General features: G+C 37.6%; 2 protein-coding genes across 2 annotated transcripts; one reads left to right on the top strand and one right to left on the bottom strand.

Annotated features, from left to right (window-relative positions):
* Positions 1-2,201: 2,201 nt before the first annotated feature.
* Positions 2,202-5,413, bottom strand: LOC110907332. The gene is made up of 2 exons (XM_035974065.1): positions 5,287-5,413; positions 2,202-2,932 (listed from the first exon to the last, which is right to left on the bottom strand). The coding sequence occupies exons 1-2, from the start codon at positions 5,411-5,413 to the stop codon at positions 2,202-2,204; spliced, it is 858 nt and encodes a 285-aa protein (XP_035829958.1).
* A 3,822-nt stretch (positions 5,414-9,235) lies between these two features.
* Positions 9,236-11,822, top strand: LOC110907333 (protein FAR-RED IMPAIRED RESPONSE 1-like). Its single transcript, XM_035974064.1, has 5 exons — positions 9,236-9,385; positions 9,500-9,948; positions 10,107-10,302; positions 10,517-10,753; positions 11,220-11,822. Exons 1-5 carry the CDS (start codon positions 9,236-9,238, stop codon positions 11,820-11,822), a joined length of 1,635 nt encoding a protein of 544 aa, XP_035829957.1.
* Positions 11,823-19,265: the final 7,443 nt, after the last annotated feature.

Raw genomic sequence — 19,265 nt, 5'->3', positions numbered from 1 at the left:
CTAAATTGTATTAAATATAGAGTTAAATGCTTGGTTGGTCCCTGTGATTTGCAAATATTGCAGATTTGGTCCTAGTGGTTTAATAATTATAAAGTTGATCCCGGTAGTTGTAATTTTTTCACTCAGGTGGTCCTTATCACTAACACATGTTAAATTTTTCAGTTAAATATGTATAAAATGACAAACACCTCTAAACAATTAAGAATACAAAAAATACATAAATTATAATTATTAATAAATTCAAATGATCCCATTTCCTACCCCAAACTTCAATCCTTCCTAACCACCATAATCACCCATTTCAGGTGCCAATAAAACCTCCACCACCACAACTGTCTCACCTCCACCACCGGTAACCTATCACAACCATCATCAACCCACCACAACCACCTCGACCACCGTCTCCCACCACCACCGTCGTGAAGCCAGATCCGATGCTCGCTTTAAATGTTGTTTATCGTATTGAAGAGCAGTGTGAAGTTTATCGAGAGAGAGATCCGATGCTTGCTTAAATGTTGTTTATAATTTTGAAAACTTGATGTATTTTTTATCTTTAATTTTGTATAGTTAAGAAAAAAAATAAAAATAAAAAGTAGATTAAGCATATCTGAACAATGTGCACAAGTCAAACGGTCTGCACCTGGTCATGCAGAAGAAAGATTCTTTTTAGATACTTTTGCAGACATGTACAACTGTTTACTGCATCAATGTTTGAGGTACAACTCGCTAATCCACCGGATCTGAGTATCGACACGAGAGGGATGTGAATAAGCGAGCATCGGACTGGGTTGATGACGGTGGTGGTGGGTTACCGGTGGTGGAGGAGAGACAGTAGTGGTGGTGGTAGAGGTTTTATTGTCCACCTAAGGCATGTGTAGTCATAAAGCCCTTTTAGGGGCGTTATGCGACATATGGCATGCCACGTCACTCCGGGGCTTTATGGGGCGTTATGCAATTTGAGGCCGTAGTCATAAAGCCCCTATGTAATCATTACTCATTTTTTAATTTTTATTTTTTTAAGAGTTAAATGCTTGGTTGGTCCCTGTGGTTTGCAAAAATTTCATACTTGGTCCTAGTGGTTTACTAATTACATGCGTGGTCCCAAAAGTTTTCAAAAATGAACTCGGTTGGTCTCCTGACCTAACCTCTGTTAAATTTCTCAGTTAACTATGTGTGAAATGACTATATTACCCTTAAACAATTAAAAACCTAAAACTAAGAATTAAAAAATTAAAAAACCCACTGCATCATCTTCATCACCATCATCATCTTCATCACCAACCCTGTGAAAATCGACTTCACTTCCACTCTCAAAATTGTTGGAATCTCTGTGGCGCTTATCACACTCTAGCTCTTGCTGGTATGTATGACCTGCTACTATTCTCTAAATTCAACACCTCACGGCCCTGCCCTGCCCTGCCCTGCCTTTACTTACTCCCATCCCAATTTCTTCTATACCTTATCTCAGATGATGCTTCAGTTTGGATCTGGGGCTACAATTGTTGTATCTTACTTGTGCACTTCCACTATTATATATCAATCAATCATCGGTTATATACAACTCCAGATCTGTATGGAGGAGAACCAACCCAACCATTAGACAGATGAGTGATTTACATTTTTTAAAGTCTGCTGTTCTAAATGCTAGTAGTATTTCAAAGGGATGGAGGGAGGGATCTTTGTTTTGTGATTTGCATCCTTGACACTAAGGTATCTAATCTAGATGGTCAGCTTGGAGTTGATGGAGACAACTCTTTTGTTCCTTGTTTGGTGAAGATGCCTGAGATTCAAAAGCCACTTAAGGTAGGTAATGAAGATGATGATGGTGATGAAGATGATGCAATGGGTTTTTTAATTTTTTAATTCTTAGTTTTAGGTTTCTAATTTTTCAAGGGTAATATAGTCATTTCACACATAGTTAACTGAGAAATTTAACATAGGTTAGGTCAGGGGACCAACCGAGTTCATTTTTGACAACTTTTGGGACCACGCATGTAATTAGTAAACCACTAGGACCAAATATGAAATTTTTGCAAACCACAGGGACCAACCAAGCATTTAACTCTTTTTTTAATTCATTTGTAAGTTTTTTAAAAATAAAATTCATTTCATTAAATAAAAAAAAGTACAATAAAATTAAAAAAACATGAAACTAGAAAAAAAACATTAAACTAGCATAAAAAAAATTACACAATCAAAGATTATATTTTTTTTTCAATCTGCTCCTTTTGTGCCAACGCCATTTTCAAAGCTTTTCCCGTTAAGTGGTCATGCGGTTTGGAGTAGAACTCAAAGTCGTGAGCCCATTGTCGATCCCGCATAATCTCCGTAACTTCGCGGTTCTCCTCCAAACGTTTGTTACCGAGTTCGTGTATGTCTTGAAGTCGTTTGTTTATCTCCGAAAATGCGTTACTCATATCCGTTCCCATAGACATCGACGACGACTCGGGTTTTTTCGCCTGGCTTTTTCTTCCGGGCGGTCTTGGTAGCTCCTCCACCGGCTCGTCATCCGGAATATCCTCGTTCAAGCCGATGTTTCGAGCGTCGGAGGTTGGCGTTTCGGGTTCACCCGACTCGTTTGTTTTGGACCTCTTTGATGGCCGTGTATTTCCCGAACGACCACTTGGAGTAGATACGACGGCCCATTTGGGGCTATGGCGAAGGATTTGCCAACACTTCATGTACGGGAAATGGCCATTAGCATGCGTATACTCGACCAATGCCTCTTGCGTAATGTCTTCATCGCTACTTCCACTTTTCCATCCGGAATACAAGCGTTGGTACACGGTTTGAAAGTTTGTGCATTTCTTGTTTATATCGGTCCACTTCCCCGATATAGAGTCCGGTAGGCGGTATTCCTCTCCTCTACCCATGAGCTCGAAAAAGAGTTCTCGTATTCGGTTCCAAAATACGGTTTTACTTTGATTGTTTGCTACAAACAAAACAAAATAAAATGTTAGTTCAAAATTTAAAAAATAAAAACTGAAAATAATAAAAAACAGAAAAAAATAAAAAACAGAAAATAATAAAAAACAGAAAAAAATAAAAAACAGAAAATAATAAAAAACAGAAAATTAATAAAAAACAGAAAATAAAAACAAAACAGAAAATAAAATATAAAACAGAAAATAAAATATAAAACGGAAAAAAAAACAAAACAGAAAATAAAAAAACAAAACAGAAAATAAAAAACAAAAAACTGAAAATAAAAAAAACACAAAATAAATAAAAAACAGAAAATAAAAAACAGAAAATAAATTTAAAAACAGAAAAAAAAAATAAACATACATATGACCGGGTCCTCCGAAACATCGATGAAAGCACGGGTTAACGCATACTCCTCTTCGGGCTCCCACGTTATCAAATTTTTTTTTTCGCTCGGGTGTTGGTTTCCACTTTCTTTTTATGTGCCCGTTTTGCTTTTCCTTTTCCTTTTTGCGTCTCCGGTTGCGTATCCGGTACCTCGGGTTGCGTCTCCGGAACAACATCGGGTTCGTGTAGTGGGGAGCCGAAAGCTTGAGCCGACCCAAACGCTTGAGACGACCCCATCCCATCCGTGTTTTGATTTGGGTTCCACCCGTAGTGATTAGGGTCCCATGATAGCGGTTGGTTCAAAAGATTCATGAACCCGGGACTTTGTTGATTGTAATCGAGAAAACCGGAGCCGAAAGGGTTGGGTCTAGTGGGAACCGGCGCCACGGGGCGAGTAGGATTACCACTTTGGTTTGGGTCCGCACTAGATCGGGGAGGAATGAAGCCCCGGTTGAATGGATTCATTGTATAAAATATCAAGAATTCTAAAAAAATATGGAAGGGATGAGAATGTTTGAGTGTGTGTGGTAAAAAAAAATAGGAGAGGAGAATGATTTAAAGGAAAGGTTGAAAAATAAATTGAATTTTTTTTTTTATTAAAATGACCGTTTGTAAACGGTCAAAAATTCAAAATGGTTCATCTTCACGCCGCGAAAATTATAGCGCTTCAAAAAAATTTTTGGGCATAGCGCCCTTGGGGGTGGTGTTTCCGGTGCCATTATGGCGCTATAAGGGGCTAAAACGCCCCACTACGTTCAACCTAAAAATGTGTGATTATGGTGTAGGAAGGATTGAAGAGGAAGAAGGTAGGGGAGGGGAGGGTAGGGGTAGGAAATGGGACCCACTTGAATTTATTAATAAAAGTAAACTGTCATTTTGGTCCCTGTGGTTTGGTCACTTTTGTCACTTTAATCCAAAACTTAAACTTTTTGCATCTGGGTCCCTGTGGTTTCAGTTTTATTGTCATTTTGGTCCAAAAATGAAATCAGGTCATACTTACCTTATAAAATCCTGCTATTTTGTCATTTTCCGTAGGGGCAAAATGATATTTCTCTTTTATAAATAAATACCATATTTTATAAGACAAATATGACCTGATTTACCTCTGAGGAAAATGACAAAATTGCAGGATTTTATAAGACAAATATGATCTGATTTCATTTTTGGACCAAAATGGCAATAAAACTGAAACCACAGGGACCCAGATGCAAAAAGTTTGAGTTTTGAACTAAAGTGGCAAAAGTGACCAAAACACAGGGACCAAAATGGCAGTTTACTCCTATATATTTAATACAATTTAGTTCTGAATAAAATGTATTTTGAAAGTTCCAAAATTTATATTTGAAAGTAAAAGATATTTATATATTTAAGAGTTAAATGCTTGGTTGGTCCCTGTGGTTTGTAAATATTGCAAACTTGGTCCTAGTGGTTCAATAATTACAAAGTTGGTCCCGGTAGTTGTAATTTTTGCACTCGGGTGGTCCTTATCACTAACCAATGTCAGATTTTTCAGTTAAATATGTGTAAAACGACATAAACGCCCCTGAACAACTAAGAAAACTAAAAATATATAATTTATAATTATTAATAGAGTAAACTGCCATTTTGGTCCCTGTGGTTTGGCCAGTTTTGCCATTTTAGTCCAAATCTCAAACTTTTTACATCTGGGTCCCTGTGGTTTCACTTTTGTTGCCATTTTAGTCCAAAATTCAGAAACCCCAATTTTTCATTGTTGCAACCTGGTTTTTTGTCTTTTCTGAAAGGGCATTTTGGTCATTTTGCCTGCCTAACTACCCACCCCACCCTACCCTCCTTTTCTTCTTTCTCCTCTGCTGAATTGATTTTATTATCTCAAACCTTCATCTACACATCTACACAGAGAACGATTATCACATCTACCACCACCACCATCTCCCACCTCCCACCACCCCCACCACCACCACCACAACCATCCACTGCCACCTCAGTCTTCACCGATCTTCAACCATCCACCACAACCACCGGTGCCTCCAATCTTACCGACCACCACCACCACAACCATCCACTGCCATGCCGACTTTGAAGGTTTCGACTCCGACTTCGAAGGTTTCGAATCCGTCATCCTCCAACAACCGCTCTCCACCCTCCCCCGCCGCTCTCCACCACCTCCTACCACCCTCTCCACCTCCTCTGATCCCGAATCTGACTACGGTCCACCTGTTTCCGATTGGGATGAGGATGAGTTTGAAGGTTTTTCGGGTTTGATCTGGGTTGGTTAGGTTTTAGGTGGTTGATTTTGGGATTTGATCTGGGTTTTGCTTGTTTTGATCTGGGTTTTGCTTTTGATCTAGGTTTTGCTTGTATCTGGGTTTTGCTTGTATCTAGGTTTTTGCTTTGATCTGGGTTTTGCTTTGATCTAGGTTTGTTTTAATCTGGGTTTGTTTCAAGAAACAAGATCGGGTGGTGTTATAGAGAGAGAGAAGAGAGAGAGTCAGAGGTGTGTTTAGAGAGAGAGAGTGTGTGTGTGCAGAGAGTTTAGAGAGAGAGATGTGTTTTGAGGTTGTTTTTTTTATTTGTTATAATAACTCATAAATGACCAATTTGCCCCTGAACAAGAAGACAAAATAGGCAGCCTTAAACAGTTAAATAAGGGGTAATTTGAATTTTGGATAAAATGGCAACAAAAGTGAAACCACAGGGACCCAGATGTAAAAAGTTTGAGATTTGGACTAAAGTGGCAAAACTGGCCAAACCACAGGGACCAAAATGGCAGTTTACTCAAGTTTATAATTATAAAGTAAATAATAGAGTAAATTACCATAATTGTCCCTGAGGTTTAGGTCTGCTTGTCAATTTCATCTAAAATGACTTTGTGTGCCAAATAGCCTTTCACCTTTGGCATTTTTTGTCATTTTCATCCAAACCACTAACTTAGTTTACTTTATTCTGTTAAGTTGAAGGATATTTGGATGAAACTAGCAAATATAAAACCTCAGGGATGATTTTGGCAATTTACTTAAATTATTTTTAATTTCTTTTATTTAATTAATTAATTTTGTCACGTATATATAAAACAGAATATACAAGTGGTTTTTATAAAAAAATTAATAGTTTTGTCATAGAATTTTTATAAATTTTCATCCGGCCACTAACTTGGTTATTTTTTTCTATTAAGGTGAAAGATCTTTTAAATTTTATAAAGTAAGACAAAAATTAATTTCCAATTTGTGATATACATCAGTTTTATAAAAATAAAATCTACTTCAACCTCTAAATTTTATAAAAGTAAAATGCTAGTGACCTTATTGAAAAAGGTCAAATGAAATCATATCATATTTACCAAGTTTGTAATTATCTTCTACTCTTTTAAATTCGCTCCTGACAAAAACAGAAGTCACTGCCCTCCCCCCCCCCCCCCCATCAAACAACGTACCATTACTAAACCTTAAAATTACCCATCAAATAGTAAGTATAATGCCATGAACCAAAAGTTTCTATACTCAAACCACTCGAAATAAATATTAGTTAGTTACCCTTATAATCTTAATTAGATAAATATTTTATTTCTGCCAAAATATTTTTTAGGTGCTTAACACATTTAAAAATATATAACGTTTTACAATTTTTTTCTATCTCTACACTTCATTAAATACCAAAAGTTGTTATCGATTGTTATGTGCTTCACACTATTGATATTTATTTTATATATCATTTTCTCTTTAAAAAAACTGATCTGTATAAAAAACTGGATATTAATTTCTGTTTTAATTTATAAAATTTAAAACATCCTTCACCTTAACAGAAAAAATAAACTGAGTTAGTGGTTTGGATGAAAATTTATAAAAATTATGTGACAAAACTATTAATTTTTTTTCTAAAAACTGCATGTATATTATGTTTTATATATATATATAACAAAATTAATTAAATAAAAGAAAGAGTTAAATGCCCGGATAGTCCCTGTGGTTTGTCATTTTTTCACCTTTAGTCCCAAACTTTCTAAAATAACAGCTTTAGTCCCCAACTCTTCAATTTTCGTTCCCGGATAGTCCCTGTGCCTAACATCAGTTAGTTTTCTCAGTTAAGAGGGTGTGAAATGACAAAAATAAAATTTCCTTAAAAAGGGTAAACCACAGGGACTATCCGGGCATTTAATAAATTAAAAAAAAAAATCTATTAATAAGTCAAATTTCAAATTGGCCCAACAACCTACCTCACCCTCACCCTACCCCTTATCATCTTCTTCTTCTTCAAGTATTTTGCTGATGAGATCAGAAAAAGATGTTAATAACTGGAATTTTGTCAAAGAAGTTATGATTGAAGGTTTACAAAAGGATATAAAAGCCAGGGGATTTGAGGGTTATTAGAAAACGGAGACACGTCTAAGAAATCTATTGAAGAAAGAGCTTACGGAACAGTGGGTTACAGTTTTCTTTATCAGAATTGTTCGAAATATCTATGCTAGTGACTAATTCAGGCTGATTACGGATGATGAGAGAACATCAAAAACAAGTGGTTAAAACCTTGAAAAGAAAAGACAAGAAAAAATTGAGTTTAACTGTAGTTTAATGTGCGAGCACAAGATCATAGTCTTCTATTTAACTAACCAGTTAATTAACTATAAATCGTTAATTAACTCAAAAAAACTATCGTGGATGGGTCATCAAACTGTTTACAATCTAAATAACTTGTCTTTTGTTTTGAACGGCCTAACTAGTCTTATGTGAAGTGAAAACTATCAAATTCAAATATGTGCCAGCAATCCAAACTTAAGAGGGTGTTGATCCAGTGGTGGTGGTGGTGGTGGGGAGTGATGGGGGCGGCAGATTGGTTTAGTTTGATGAGTAATGATTTATGTGAAGATCTAGATTTGATTTGCAGGCGGTTGGGGTTGGTTTAATCTGATTTGTAGGTGGGTGATGGATGTGAGAAGAAGAAGATGATGATAGGGGGTTTAATCTGAAAAATGTGAGAACGGTGAGAACGGATCCTGGCCCAACACGTGGCAGGGGGCACTAATTGATATGCAGGGGTCCGATTGTCCTTTTATACGTTCCCTTCTTATTCGCGTTATAAATCTGTTTCAAATTAAAACTCCAAAGATTTCGTATTAGCTGTTACCTCCTTTGCAAGCTTTCTCAGATCTATGGCGTTTAACGTGGATTCTGTTCGACAAAGTAAAATTCGATGACGTTTCCTATTTTTGTTCCAGCAAATCATGCAACAGATATGGCATTTTGTTCTTTTATGCTTGTTTTATTGTTTTTTTTTTCAAATTAATATCTCATAATGTGTTGTATGATTTCAATAGCGTTGTTCATGTATCCAATTTATTCGCGTTTTAATTGGTAGTTAAACAATTAATAAGAACTGATAATTGGAGTTTTCATCATTAATTTTAATTGTCGTTTGGGATCTACTATATTTCTTATGTTTTTACGATCATTGGCGTTTTACACCAGATTAGTTTTGAATATTATTTAGTAGTATTTGTAAACATCAATTATTACTATTTGTTAATTCGTGTAAACATCAGTTTTGTTAACTATGGCGTTTTCATTATGATGTTATATTTTTGTTAATTATTTATGTTGTTAACTGTTTTAATTTATTCATCTCATGGTGTTTTCATTATCACGTCGCATTAGTATTGTTAGTTCATTATTTTTGTTAATCAATAAAGTTATGGTGTGCGTATTTTGGCGTTTTCATCATGGCGTTTACAAATTATGTGTTTATTATGTCTTGCTTATTATTCAATTAATGGCGTTTTAATCTATAATGTTATTATGAGACATTTTCTATTTTTAATGGCGTTTTTCTGAAATTTTTTGTTCCTCACTGTGTTTTCTCAGACGAAGTTGCTTCCTCGAGTCAAAGATTTTGCCCCAAAACTGGATTACCATTTATCATTCCTGACGTTAGTGAAGAAATAAAGCCCACAATGGACATGGTATTCACAAGCCTCGATGATTTTTATTCAATGTATGTTAAGTATGCCAAGGCTTGTGGGTTTTCAGTCAGGAAAGGGACTGAAAAGATAAACTTCAAAGGTGTATTACATATTAAGTATTACATGTGTACGAGAGCTGGGGTATATAAGGACAAGAAGGTTGATACGTTGGACCCCAATCAAAAGGAGCATTTAGTGCGATCCAACTTTTCAAAGAGGACTGATTGTGGTGCATTGTTATGTGTAATTTTTTAGGCTGGATCATGGAAGGTCTATAAGTTTTTCGAGGAGCACAACCATGATCTTGTTGAACGTCCTGATAAGCATTTTCTTCCAACTGAACGACACCTCACTATGCTCCAGAAGCATGTTATACACAGCATGTCTAAGTTGAATTTGGGTCCAGTCAAGGCGTTTAATGTTATGAAGACATGTTTTGGCGGTTTTGAAGACGTGGGTGCAAGTAAAGTTGAATTTAAGAACTACAACAGGCAAATCAACTTGTTTATAGGGGAATACGACGCCGATATGGTTGTGAGACATTTGGATGAAAAAAAACATTCCCAGCCTAATTTCTCGTACGATTACTTCACAGACGGAGACAATCGTTTGAAGGGACTTTTTTGGTGTGACGATCAAGCCAAACGTAATTACCACGTGTTTGGTGATGTGATTTCGTTTGACGCCACGTATCGTTCCAAAAAGTAATATTTTATAATTCAACTTCTTCTGTTCTTTTTTGGCGTTTTATGAGTTTGCATGCAATGGCGTTTTTATGAGTTTACATGCAATGGCGTTTTATGAGTTTACTGCAATGGCGTTTTATTATTGTTTCAGTTCTCATTGCGTTTTCATATTGAAGATACATTATGGTGTTTGTACCGTTCACTGGTATAGACAATCATCACTGCAATGTTACATTTGGTGCTGCATTATTGGCGTCGGAAACTGCTGATACGTATACTTGGTTGTTGAGAGTTTTTCTAAAAGTTGTTGGTTCTCAACCAAAAGTTGTTGTCACTGACCAAGATCCAGCAATGAAGAAGGCTATTTCTACTGTATTTGTTGGCACGAGGCATCGGTTATGCATGTGGCATGTGATGCATAAACTTTCTCTGAAGGTTGATATGCTTACTTTTACCTTTGGAGTTTTAGGATACACTGCGTTTTAAAATATATGGCGTTCTGTACCTTGTTACTGTTTTTTAATTAACTTTTGTCTTTGTGTAATATATATGTTTTTTATGCATGGTGTTTTCGTGCTATACATAGGTTGGTGTTAGGCTATGCAATTCCACCAATTTCAAAGAATGTATTTGTGGTGTTGTGTGGACGGATATTCTTACACCTGAAGAGTTTGAATCAGAATGGGAAGTGGTTATCAGAGAGTTCAATTTAGCAGATAATGATTGGCTATCTGATATTTTGCACTCAGGGAATCTTGGATCCCTGCATACTATGGAATGGAAGAGTTGTCGGGCCTTATACGAACGACATCGAGGTCGGAGAGTGAGAATCATTTTTTGGTCAAGTGTTCAATTCAAAAGCTACTCTTGTTGAGTTCATGACTCATTACGAAACTGCAATAGAAGCACAGCGTCACACGCACCGGAAAAATGATCATGAATCTTGATACAAACGACCCCAGTTAAAGAGTAATTACCAAGTGTTGGAAGGCCAAGTTGCTGACATATACACAAAAAATATTTTTTGTGACGTTCAAGGTGAGCTAATTGGAATTGCGGATTGCATAAATCAACGTTACGAAGATTAGTCTGATGGGTTTGTTAAGTTTTATATAAATGACTTTCAGCAGCCTTGTACATCCTTATTTGAGGTAAACAATGGCGCTTTGTTTTTTATATGGCGATTTATGTGCATGGCGTTTTATCATATCCATTTGTGTTTTTTTTATTTTTTTAGACAAACATTCTATGTATGGCGTTATAGAGATATTGTTTTTGGCGTTTTTCAGGTAATGTACCGTAAGTCTGATTGCACATGCAGTTGCTCATGCAGGCGTTTTGAGCAGTTTGGTTTGCTATGTAGACATATATTCTATGTTTTGAGAAGTATGGACATTAAGGAATTTCCAATACAGTACATTTTGAATAGATGGCGCAAAGAGGCTTCCCCAAACTACTCTCCCGAATACTCAATTAGTCGTGAATATATGACCGAGCTTGATCCTGGTGTGCAAAGTATGATGCGAGATATTATTTTTTCAACGGAATATACTTTGAACCGTTTATCTGGTAATAAAGGGGAGCTATTCTTATACAAGGATCATGTTCAATCTTATATGAAGAAGGTTCAAGATATGCAGATTGTTGCTCCTCCCACTAGTACTAGAGATAGATTTGCTGAGATAACCGGTAAATATAAAAACGACAAGAATCCGATAAAAGTCCCTGTTGAGTATAAATCCAAAGGTGCTTGTTGTCGGAAGCGCCTGAAATCTAAACAGGAGATAGCAATCGAGAAAAAAAATCAAAGTCGAAACCCGGGGCCAAAGAAAGACAGTGTCAGAACTGCAAAGGCTATGGACACTATGCATCGACATGCAAACAGGCCGTAATTAAAAGAAGATCGACAAGGTCTTCGAGAGCCAGTGAAGAATTGTTGATGCAGACTTTGTGTCTGATGCTTGTCGAATAGATTAGTTATTAGTTTACGCTGAATTTGTAATAGTTAGTGACACAGTCAAACGAATGTGTATTGACCTGCTCATTTGAAGTGGTCAAACGAGAGGGTTGTATGTTTGACCGTGTGGGTTTTGCTAGACAAGTGGGTTTGGGTATAAATACCAACCCTTTGTCATTTGCAAAACTTAGAGAGAAGGGGAGCTCATTTGAGAGTTTCCTGTGAGCTTCATTGTGTGGGGGAGAGATCACCACTTGGTCTCTCCCCGGATGTATACTCCTTTGGTATTAGTTCGGTTGTCTTGTAACCGGGCCGATTTGTAATGTTCTATTACCGATTAATACAAAGAAGGTTGGTTATGCATCTCTAATCTCTCCCGTCTTGAACCGATCTCACACTAATCACGGTTTCGGTCTCGAAACACGGTCCTACAATTGGTATCAGAGCCATGGTGCCCGATTTAGTAAATCTAACCGTTTACTAAGTCACATGTTCTCTAGATCTGTGATTTTAGTGATTTTTGTTCAAGAAGAAAAGTTGGGTGAAAATGAGAAAAACTCAGATCTGGACCCGAATATTCAGATCTGTGCTGAAACGAGTGTTGGGTTTTATGTTTTTCACTTCAAGTTATCATCATCAAAAATCATATACAAAATGTTTTTATACAAATCTGGGAAGTAACAGTACACTCTGTTCTTGATGTTCTTGGCGGCTGCTTAAAGAAACTAGGGTTTCTTCATACCCACTCCCGACGAAACTGACCCCATGACGAAACACCACCTCCACTTTCGTCGTCCCCCAAATCAGTTTCGTCTCTCACACTTAAAATCCTGTTTCGTCGATCACACATCACCCATCTGTTTCGTCGCCAACATCAACATCAGTTTCGTCGTCATTCTTTAAAAGACTTCTGTTTCGTCGGACCAGATCTCCCTTCTGTTTCGCCGCTGCCCAGGCTGTTCGACTCGCTGGTTTGACTCGGTATTCAGGGAAATCAAAGGAGGAAGTAACTGCTATCAAAATTCAAACCACGTTTCATGGGTACTTGGCAAGAAGAAGCAGTCCGACATGAAGATGATGTCTGGTAGATGTCGGCTGATAATGAATTTGGGGTTTTTGGGATTGTTGGATGCTGTGTATCGAAGAAGAGAAAGACAAAGAGAAATGAAATTAGCGGCTGAATTGTTGTTTGTTCTGATGTATGGGTGGAGGCTGCACACAAGTTTCTTTGAAACAGGGAAGATGATGCCTGTTTCTTTGAAGGTGGAATCGATTGGAGTTATCACAGAGGAGAAGAAATAGAATATAAGATAGCGGCTGGTGAAGCACATAGGGTTTTTTTGTCGAATATTGTTTCTGTTGAGCCCACATAATTGATCAGCTATATTTTTTTATTGGGCCATAAATGTCGACAGAAATATTATTTTGGCAGGCTAGGTCTTCTATTGGGCCCACCTGGAGCAAAGATGATGAATTATTTGCACAGGAATGTTGGAATGTTCTGGGAGCCCACCTGCATAACGATCCAGCTTGTTTTTCTTATTTGGGCATTTGATGTTTATTCAGACATTTAATTATTAATTGATACTGGGCTCTAAAAGTGTCAGGTATGGATTTAAGTTTGATTGGGCCATGATCGGTGTAGCATAAATTTCTGGGCCATGCACATGGTGTCGATGTGGGCTTCTAGTGATTGGGAATGTTTGCCATGTACGACGTACTTATTGATCTCAATTTTATTTTGGGCCCGCAAATAAAATACACTAACATTTTTTTTTGGAGCCTAAATTTTCTTTGCATCAAGATGAGACTTATCTAGGGCCGCATATAACGATGAGATGAGACATGGAGTCGAGGACCCGTTTCTCTTCGTGAGTTGCAAAGTGTGGTTGGTTATTCGCAAAGTTTATCTGAACCGCGCTTCTAAATTTCAACGTCAAAATTCGTACGGGTTCGGGAGCGCGCGAGATGATGAAGCTTGATGAAAACTTGATTTTTGAAAAATGTGGGGTAGTCACGGTTACCGATGCAAACGTCAAATTTTGGTGACTTAACTACTATGGGCCAAAAACAAAACGGTATGTTCACTTCCGCACGTCAATGTTTATGATTGTTATCGGTTATTCGATAATGTTCGAAAGCATTTTGTTTATTGTCATATTCTCGCATTTGAAAACGAACGTATGAACCTGGAATGTCAATACCGGTCCTAACGAGTTCACAAAGTCTTTGGAGGGATACAAGTCGGATCCTACGGGGTACTAGGGGACGTTCTTATTCAACTAGAATATGCAAAGAAGAAAGTCGTTTTCGTGATTTTTCAGAACCGAGAACATTCAGTGAAGATTGACGACAGTTCCGCTCAGTGGAGGGAATTGGTGAACATTTGACAACAGTTCCTTTAAAGTGGAGGGAATCTGTTAAGGTTTAGAGATCTTACCAAAGAAATGGGGGAATAAAAATTGTAGTATGTTGAATTTCTTCGGTAAATTTCTAAACACAATCACAGGTGGTAGAGTTTGTGATTTTCTGATGATACAAACGGTTCGGCGTGGAATGTTTTGCACAGACACATATTTGAGGATTTTAATTAATTCTCCAGCTAGCGTGAAGGGTTTTGCACGGAAACATACAGGTATCTAAAGTCGACAGTTGTTTCAAAGCGCTGTTTACTGAAGACCTGGTGGAATCTTTATGAAAGCTGATGGTTCAAGACTGAAGACCTGCAGGATTCGGTTTTGGGTTTGATGTTTCTTTGGGATTTTACAGGGATCTGGGGGTAACTCAATTCGTTGAGTTTGCAAACGATGTACTTGGTCTAGCTGACTTCCTGAGTACTGATGCTGAAGATCCGTAGTGCATTACGTGGTCAACTTCACAAAGGCGAGACAATGAGATCTGGATGTAGTTCAACTAAGCATGTTGGTTGAGCTTGCAAGGGATACACTTGGTCTAGCTGACTTTCCTGAGTGTTGATGCTGAAGATTAAAGTGCATTACTTGGTCGATTCCACAAAGACGGTTTACAGAAGACAGTTCACCAGAAATCTCTATCAATGTAGTATGCTTGTATGAAATAGAGTTCTTATGACAGATCAAGACTTGATGCAGTTCTTAAAGAATGGAACCCTTATCAAATGCCGGTTGGAGTATTGGAAGATCAGCGGAAGATCGGTCAATTGAGGAAATTGCACAACACCCAACACGGATACGCGTACTTTAAGGGGGAAATGTTTTACAAGGAGCATCAAGATACTACTTACCTGGATCATCGGTCAAGGGGGAATTTGTTAACACAGAGAAGATGAATACTTGACTGAAGATCGATTGCAGTTGCATTTTCAGCATTCGACAGCAACGGACAAGGGGGAATTAACTCTCTAAAAACCCTCGTGCATTCCTTGAAGAAGAGGTGTACGTCGAACAGCCTCCAGGTTTTGAAGATCCTATCCATCCCGATCGGGTTTGGTTGCTCAACAAAGCTCTCTATGGTCTTCATCAAGCACCGCGAGCTTGGTATGCAACCTTATCTAATTATCTGCTGGAGAATGGTTTTCGCAGAGGTCTTATCAATTGTACTCTTTTCATCAAAGAACAAGATGGAGATCTTCTACTGGTACAGGTATACGTTGATGATATTATTTTTGGTTCTACTAATGATGTCTTGTGTAGGAATTTCGAGTGCATTATGCAGGATAAATTCGAGATGAGTGTTATGGGGGAAATGACCTTCTTCTTGGGCCTACAAGTGCAACAAACTGATTCATCCACCAGACTAAATATGTTGGTGACATCTTGAGCCGGTTCCAGATGTCTGATGCAACGCCCATTGGTACCCCATTGCCACTAAATCACGGAATTACTCCAGACTTGAAGGGTGAAGCTGTTAGTCCCTCATACTACCGCGCGATGATCGGATCTCTTATGTACCTCACAGCATCAAGATCAGATATAATGTACCCAACGTGCTTGCTAGCCAGATATCAAGTCAATCCAAAGGCCTCACATCTTGCAGCTGTAAAAAGGATTTTCCGTTATTTGAAGGGTTGCCCTGACACCGGTCTATGGTACCCTTGGGATAATAACTTTGACCTGATCGCTTTCAGTGATTCTGATTTTGGCGGATGCAAAATCAACGGCAAATCCACAACGGCTGGATGTCAGTTTTTAGGAAATCGCCTAGTCACATGGCAGTGCAAGAAGCAGACTTGTGTCGCTACATCAACATGCGAAGCTGAATACATTGCTGCCTCAAGTTGTTGCTCCCAAGTCCTTTGGATTCAACAACAATTACACGACTACGGTTTTGAATTCCTAACTACTCCTATTTACGTTGATAATTCTGCTGCATTACAGATCACTAGAAATCCTGTGCAGCACTCAAAGACCAAACACATCGAAATCAAATATCACTTCATACGTGATTGCTTTGAGAAAAGGCTAATCGATGTTGTTAAGGTCCACACCGATGACCAACATGCCGACCTTTTTACCAAAGCATTTGACAAATCAAGATTTGACTTTTTATTATTGGTAAACGGCATTAAGGTCAAGCAAGAGTAAAACCAACATCGGAAAATCATTTTTGTAAATACCTTTGTGTTTTAAATTTGTCTTAGTTTATTGAATTTATTGAATTTAGGGGGAGTAAATCAATCCAAAAATTTGAAAATCCAAAAACATCGAAAAATTTAAAAACACAAAAACAATAGAAAAACAAAAATGAGTTTCCTGGCGAGAAAAAGAGAACATGATAGTACATCAGTGGTCTATCCAAACCTCTTTAAACCTTAAATGAAAAACGATAAGCAGCTCTATAAAAGATGTATCGGTAGGCTCACAATCATTTTAAAGTGTGCAGGGTGATATAAATCTTAAACCGACTGAAGACCAGGTGGGAACCATTCATTGGCATATGGTCTTAGTACCGAAATTTCGTTTGATAGATTGCCGAGGTTCTGAGATATTCGGTCTTTATACTGCTTATCATCTGGGTATCATGGTTGTATCTTTTACCAAAAATAACAGAGACGCAAGTCTAGATCTTCCATGATGCTATACATACGTGTACATATTGCATTCGACCTCAATAAGTGATCAACAATCACATGTCCAAACAAATAAGTGATAAAATATCACATTTATCCGGGAGTCAAGTTCGTCTCTCTGCTGTATGAAAGTACTGACCTGTTTACGGACTTGCTCCTGTGCCCTCATGCATATGAAAATCAAGTTCCTCATCAATAAGTGATTCTATCACATAGGGCTTGTTTTCAAATCAAAATAAGTGAGAATCTCACATCATATACGGTCAAACAGATGATAATCGGTATACTCACCGGTAAGATGAACCCTCATGCATTCCTTGATACGGGAATGTGTCGTGATGTGGATGAACACCGGTCGGTAAGTATAAATCATACCTTAACGTATCCCCTCGCCATGATTACATCTGATAAGTTGAGCTTTTGTGGACAACAATACTGATAATTGTTATAGGATGCTTATCTTAATGTTAATTAATTGAACAACAAGAGCGTTTTGGCATGACTGTACACTGATATGATTCTCTTACCCTCGAAACCCGCAAGAAGAATGTCTGTATATATTTATTTACTGCTTTCAGTCTTTACATTTGAAATATTCAAAAATACCAAAAAGATTTTAGGTGTGTTTTAATATAAACTTTCTAAAAGCCAAAAAGATTTTATTTCTATTTTATTTTCGATCGTACGATGTTGGATCTCGAGTCTTCGTTACCTGAAACCTAAACGAAAACCGAATTGACTAAATCTTCATAAACGGTCGAAATTTGCAAGTTTTTGAAAGTTAAACTGAAATTGACAAATTTATTAAACTTTCAAACTGTCGGACGGTGTTTGATTGAAACATGGTCATACGTGTGTCATTTGTTTATACTAACTATATTCCAAGCAGTTGTTCTCATTACGCGTTTAGATTTCTTGCAGGTGCAGATTCTAAAGGCAAGGAGAACATGGTCGATGACAAGCTTCGGAATGAAGACACGACGTGAAGGCACTCAAAAGATGAAGATGATCGAGTTGCCGCTGACCATCATCAACACCACAAGGATCTCAAATTATAAAGATCAAGTCATTCACGAGCATAACTCAAGGGGGAGCTTATGTTAAGGGGGAGTTTGTCAACACACCTCCTACATGATACGGGGAGTTTGTTGATACACTTTCTGCTTTCAAGACGTGAAGACTTTGAAGATCCTCCGACATAGAAGACACGAAAGGCGAATCTCGCGAGTAGCGTCCAAGGGGGAGTTTGTTGATACATATTTGTGGACACGACTCGCGCATCGAGACTTGGATATGACACGACCTTCCTCAGTCGTGTACATCAAGATCAAGAGCAGGCCAAACATTCAAAGGATCATAAACCTTGATCAATGGGCTGATATCTACATGAAGAAACACTTGGGCCAATAATGATTTGGTGAAACACTCTTTGGGCCAAAGCCCATTATTGATGAAACACATTGGTTGTTGACCAAACAAAAGTGTTTCATCAAAAAGGTGTTTCATCAAAAAGGTGTTTCTTCAAAAAGGTGTTTCATCAAAAGTGTTTCGCCAAGAGTCTGTTTCGTTGTGTCTGTGTGTATAAATAGACTGTCACTAGTCTTAAAACAAGAGAACACAGAAGAGAACACATTGTTGAGAGCACACACACACTAGAGTTTGAGAGAGTTTGCAAAACACATTTGTAAACATTGAGCTTGTAACCGAACCTTTCATACGTATTAATACAGAGGTGTTAATCGGTGAATCTTGCGTGTCGTGTATTTGCGTGTTCTATCTCGGTTTGCCTTTCCGGTTGGATTCCGCACAACCGGGTTGGTTTGTACACAAGGATTAGGCGACTAGATCCTCCTAGCCGGACCTACAAGAATAGTTTGGCGTTTTGTATTTTTCATTATTACAGAACACACACAAATTTCAGTTTGGCGTTTTACATCTCTTATATATCATTCTTTTTTTTCTACCTATTTGTTCATAACATACTACTTCGAAGTTACATAACAAACAATATAAGATGGGACAAGCAAATCAAACGCCACTAAATAAAACTACCATAAACCTCTAATTTTGGTCATGCTAAACTCAATAATATTTTGCTAAACGAGATGGACAACATTGTTAATCCTCAGTCAAGAAAGATGTCTAACAATGTTGTCCACCCCGTTCAGCTAAACTTTATTGAGAACAAAACTGAATCTTCAAGAAATGACGTTTTGCTATTTTGTGGTTTTTGTATGTTCTGGCGTTTATATTGAGGATTGACTCAATAAGATTTTACTCAATGAGATGGACAATATCCCCGCATAAGGATTTTGCCCATCACATCGAGCG

The sequence above is a fragment of the Helianthus annuus genome, chromosome 6 (assembly GCF_002127325.2).
Source record: "Helianthus annuus cultivar XRQ/B chromosome 6, HanXRQr2.0-SUNRISE, whole genome shotgun sequence".
Lineage (NCBI taxonomy): Eukaryota > Viridiplantae > Streptophyta > Magnoliopsida > Asterales > Asteraceae > Helianthus > Helianthus annuus.
The sequence above is the reverse complement of the archived record's forward strand: the minus strand, read 5'-3'. Positions and strand labels throughout refer to the sequence as shown.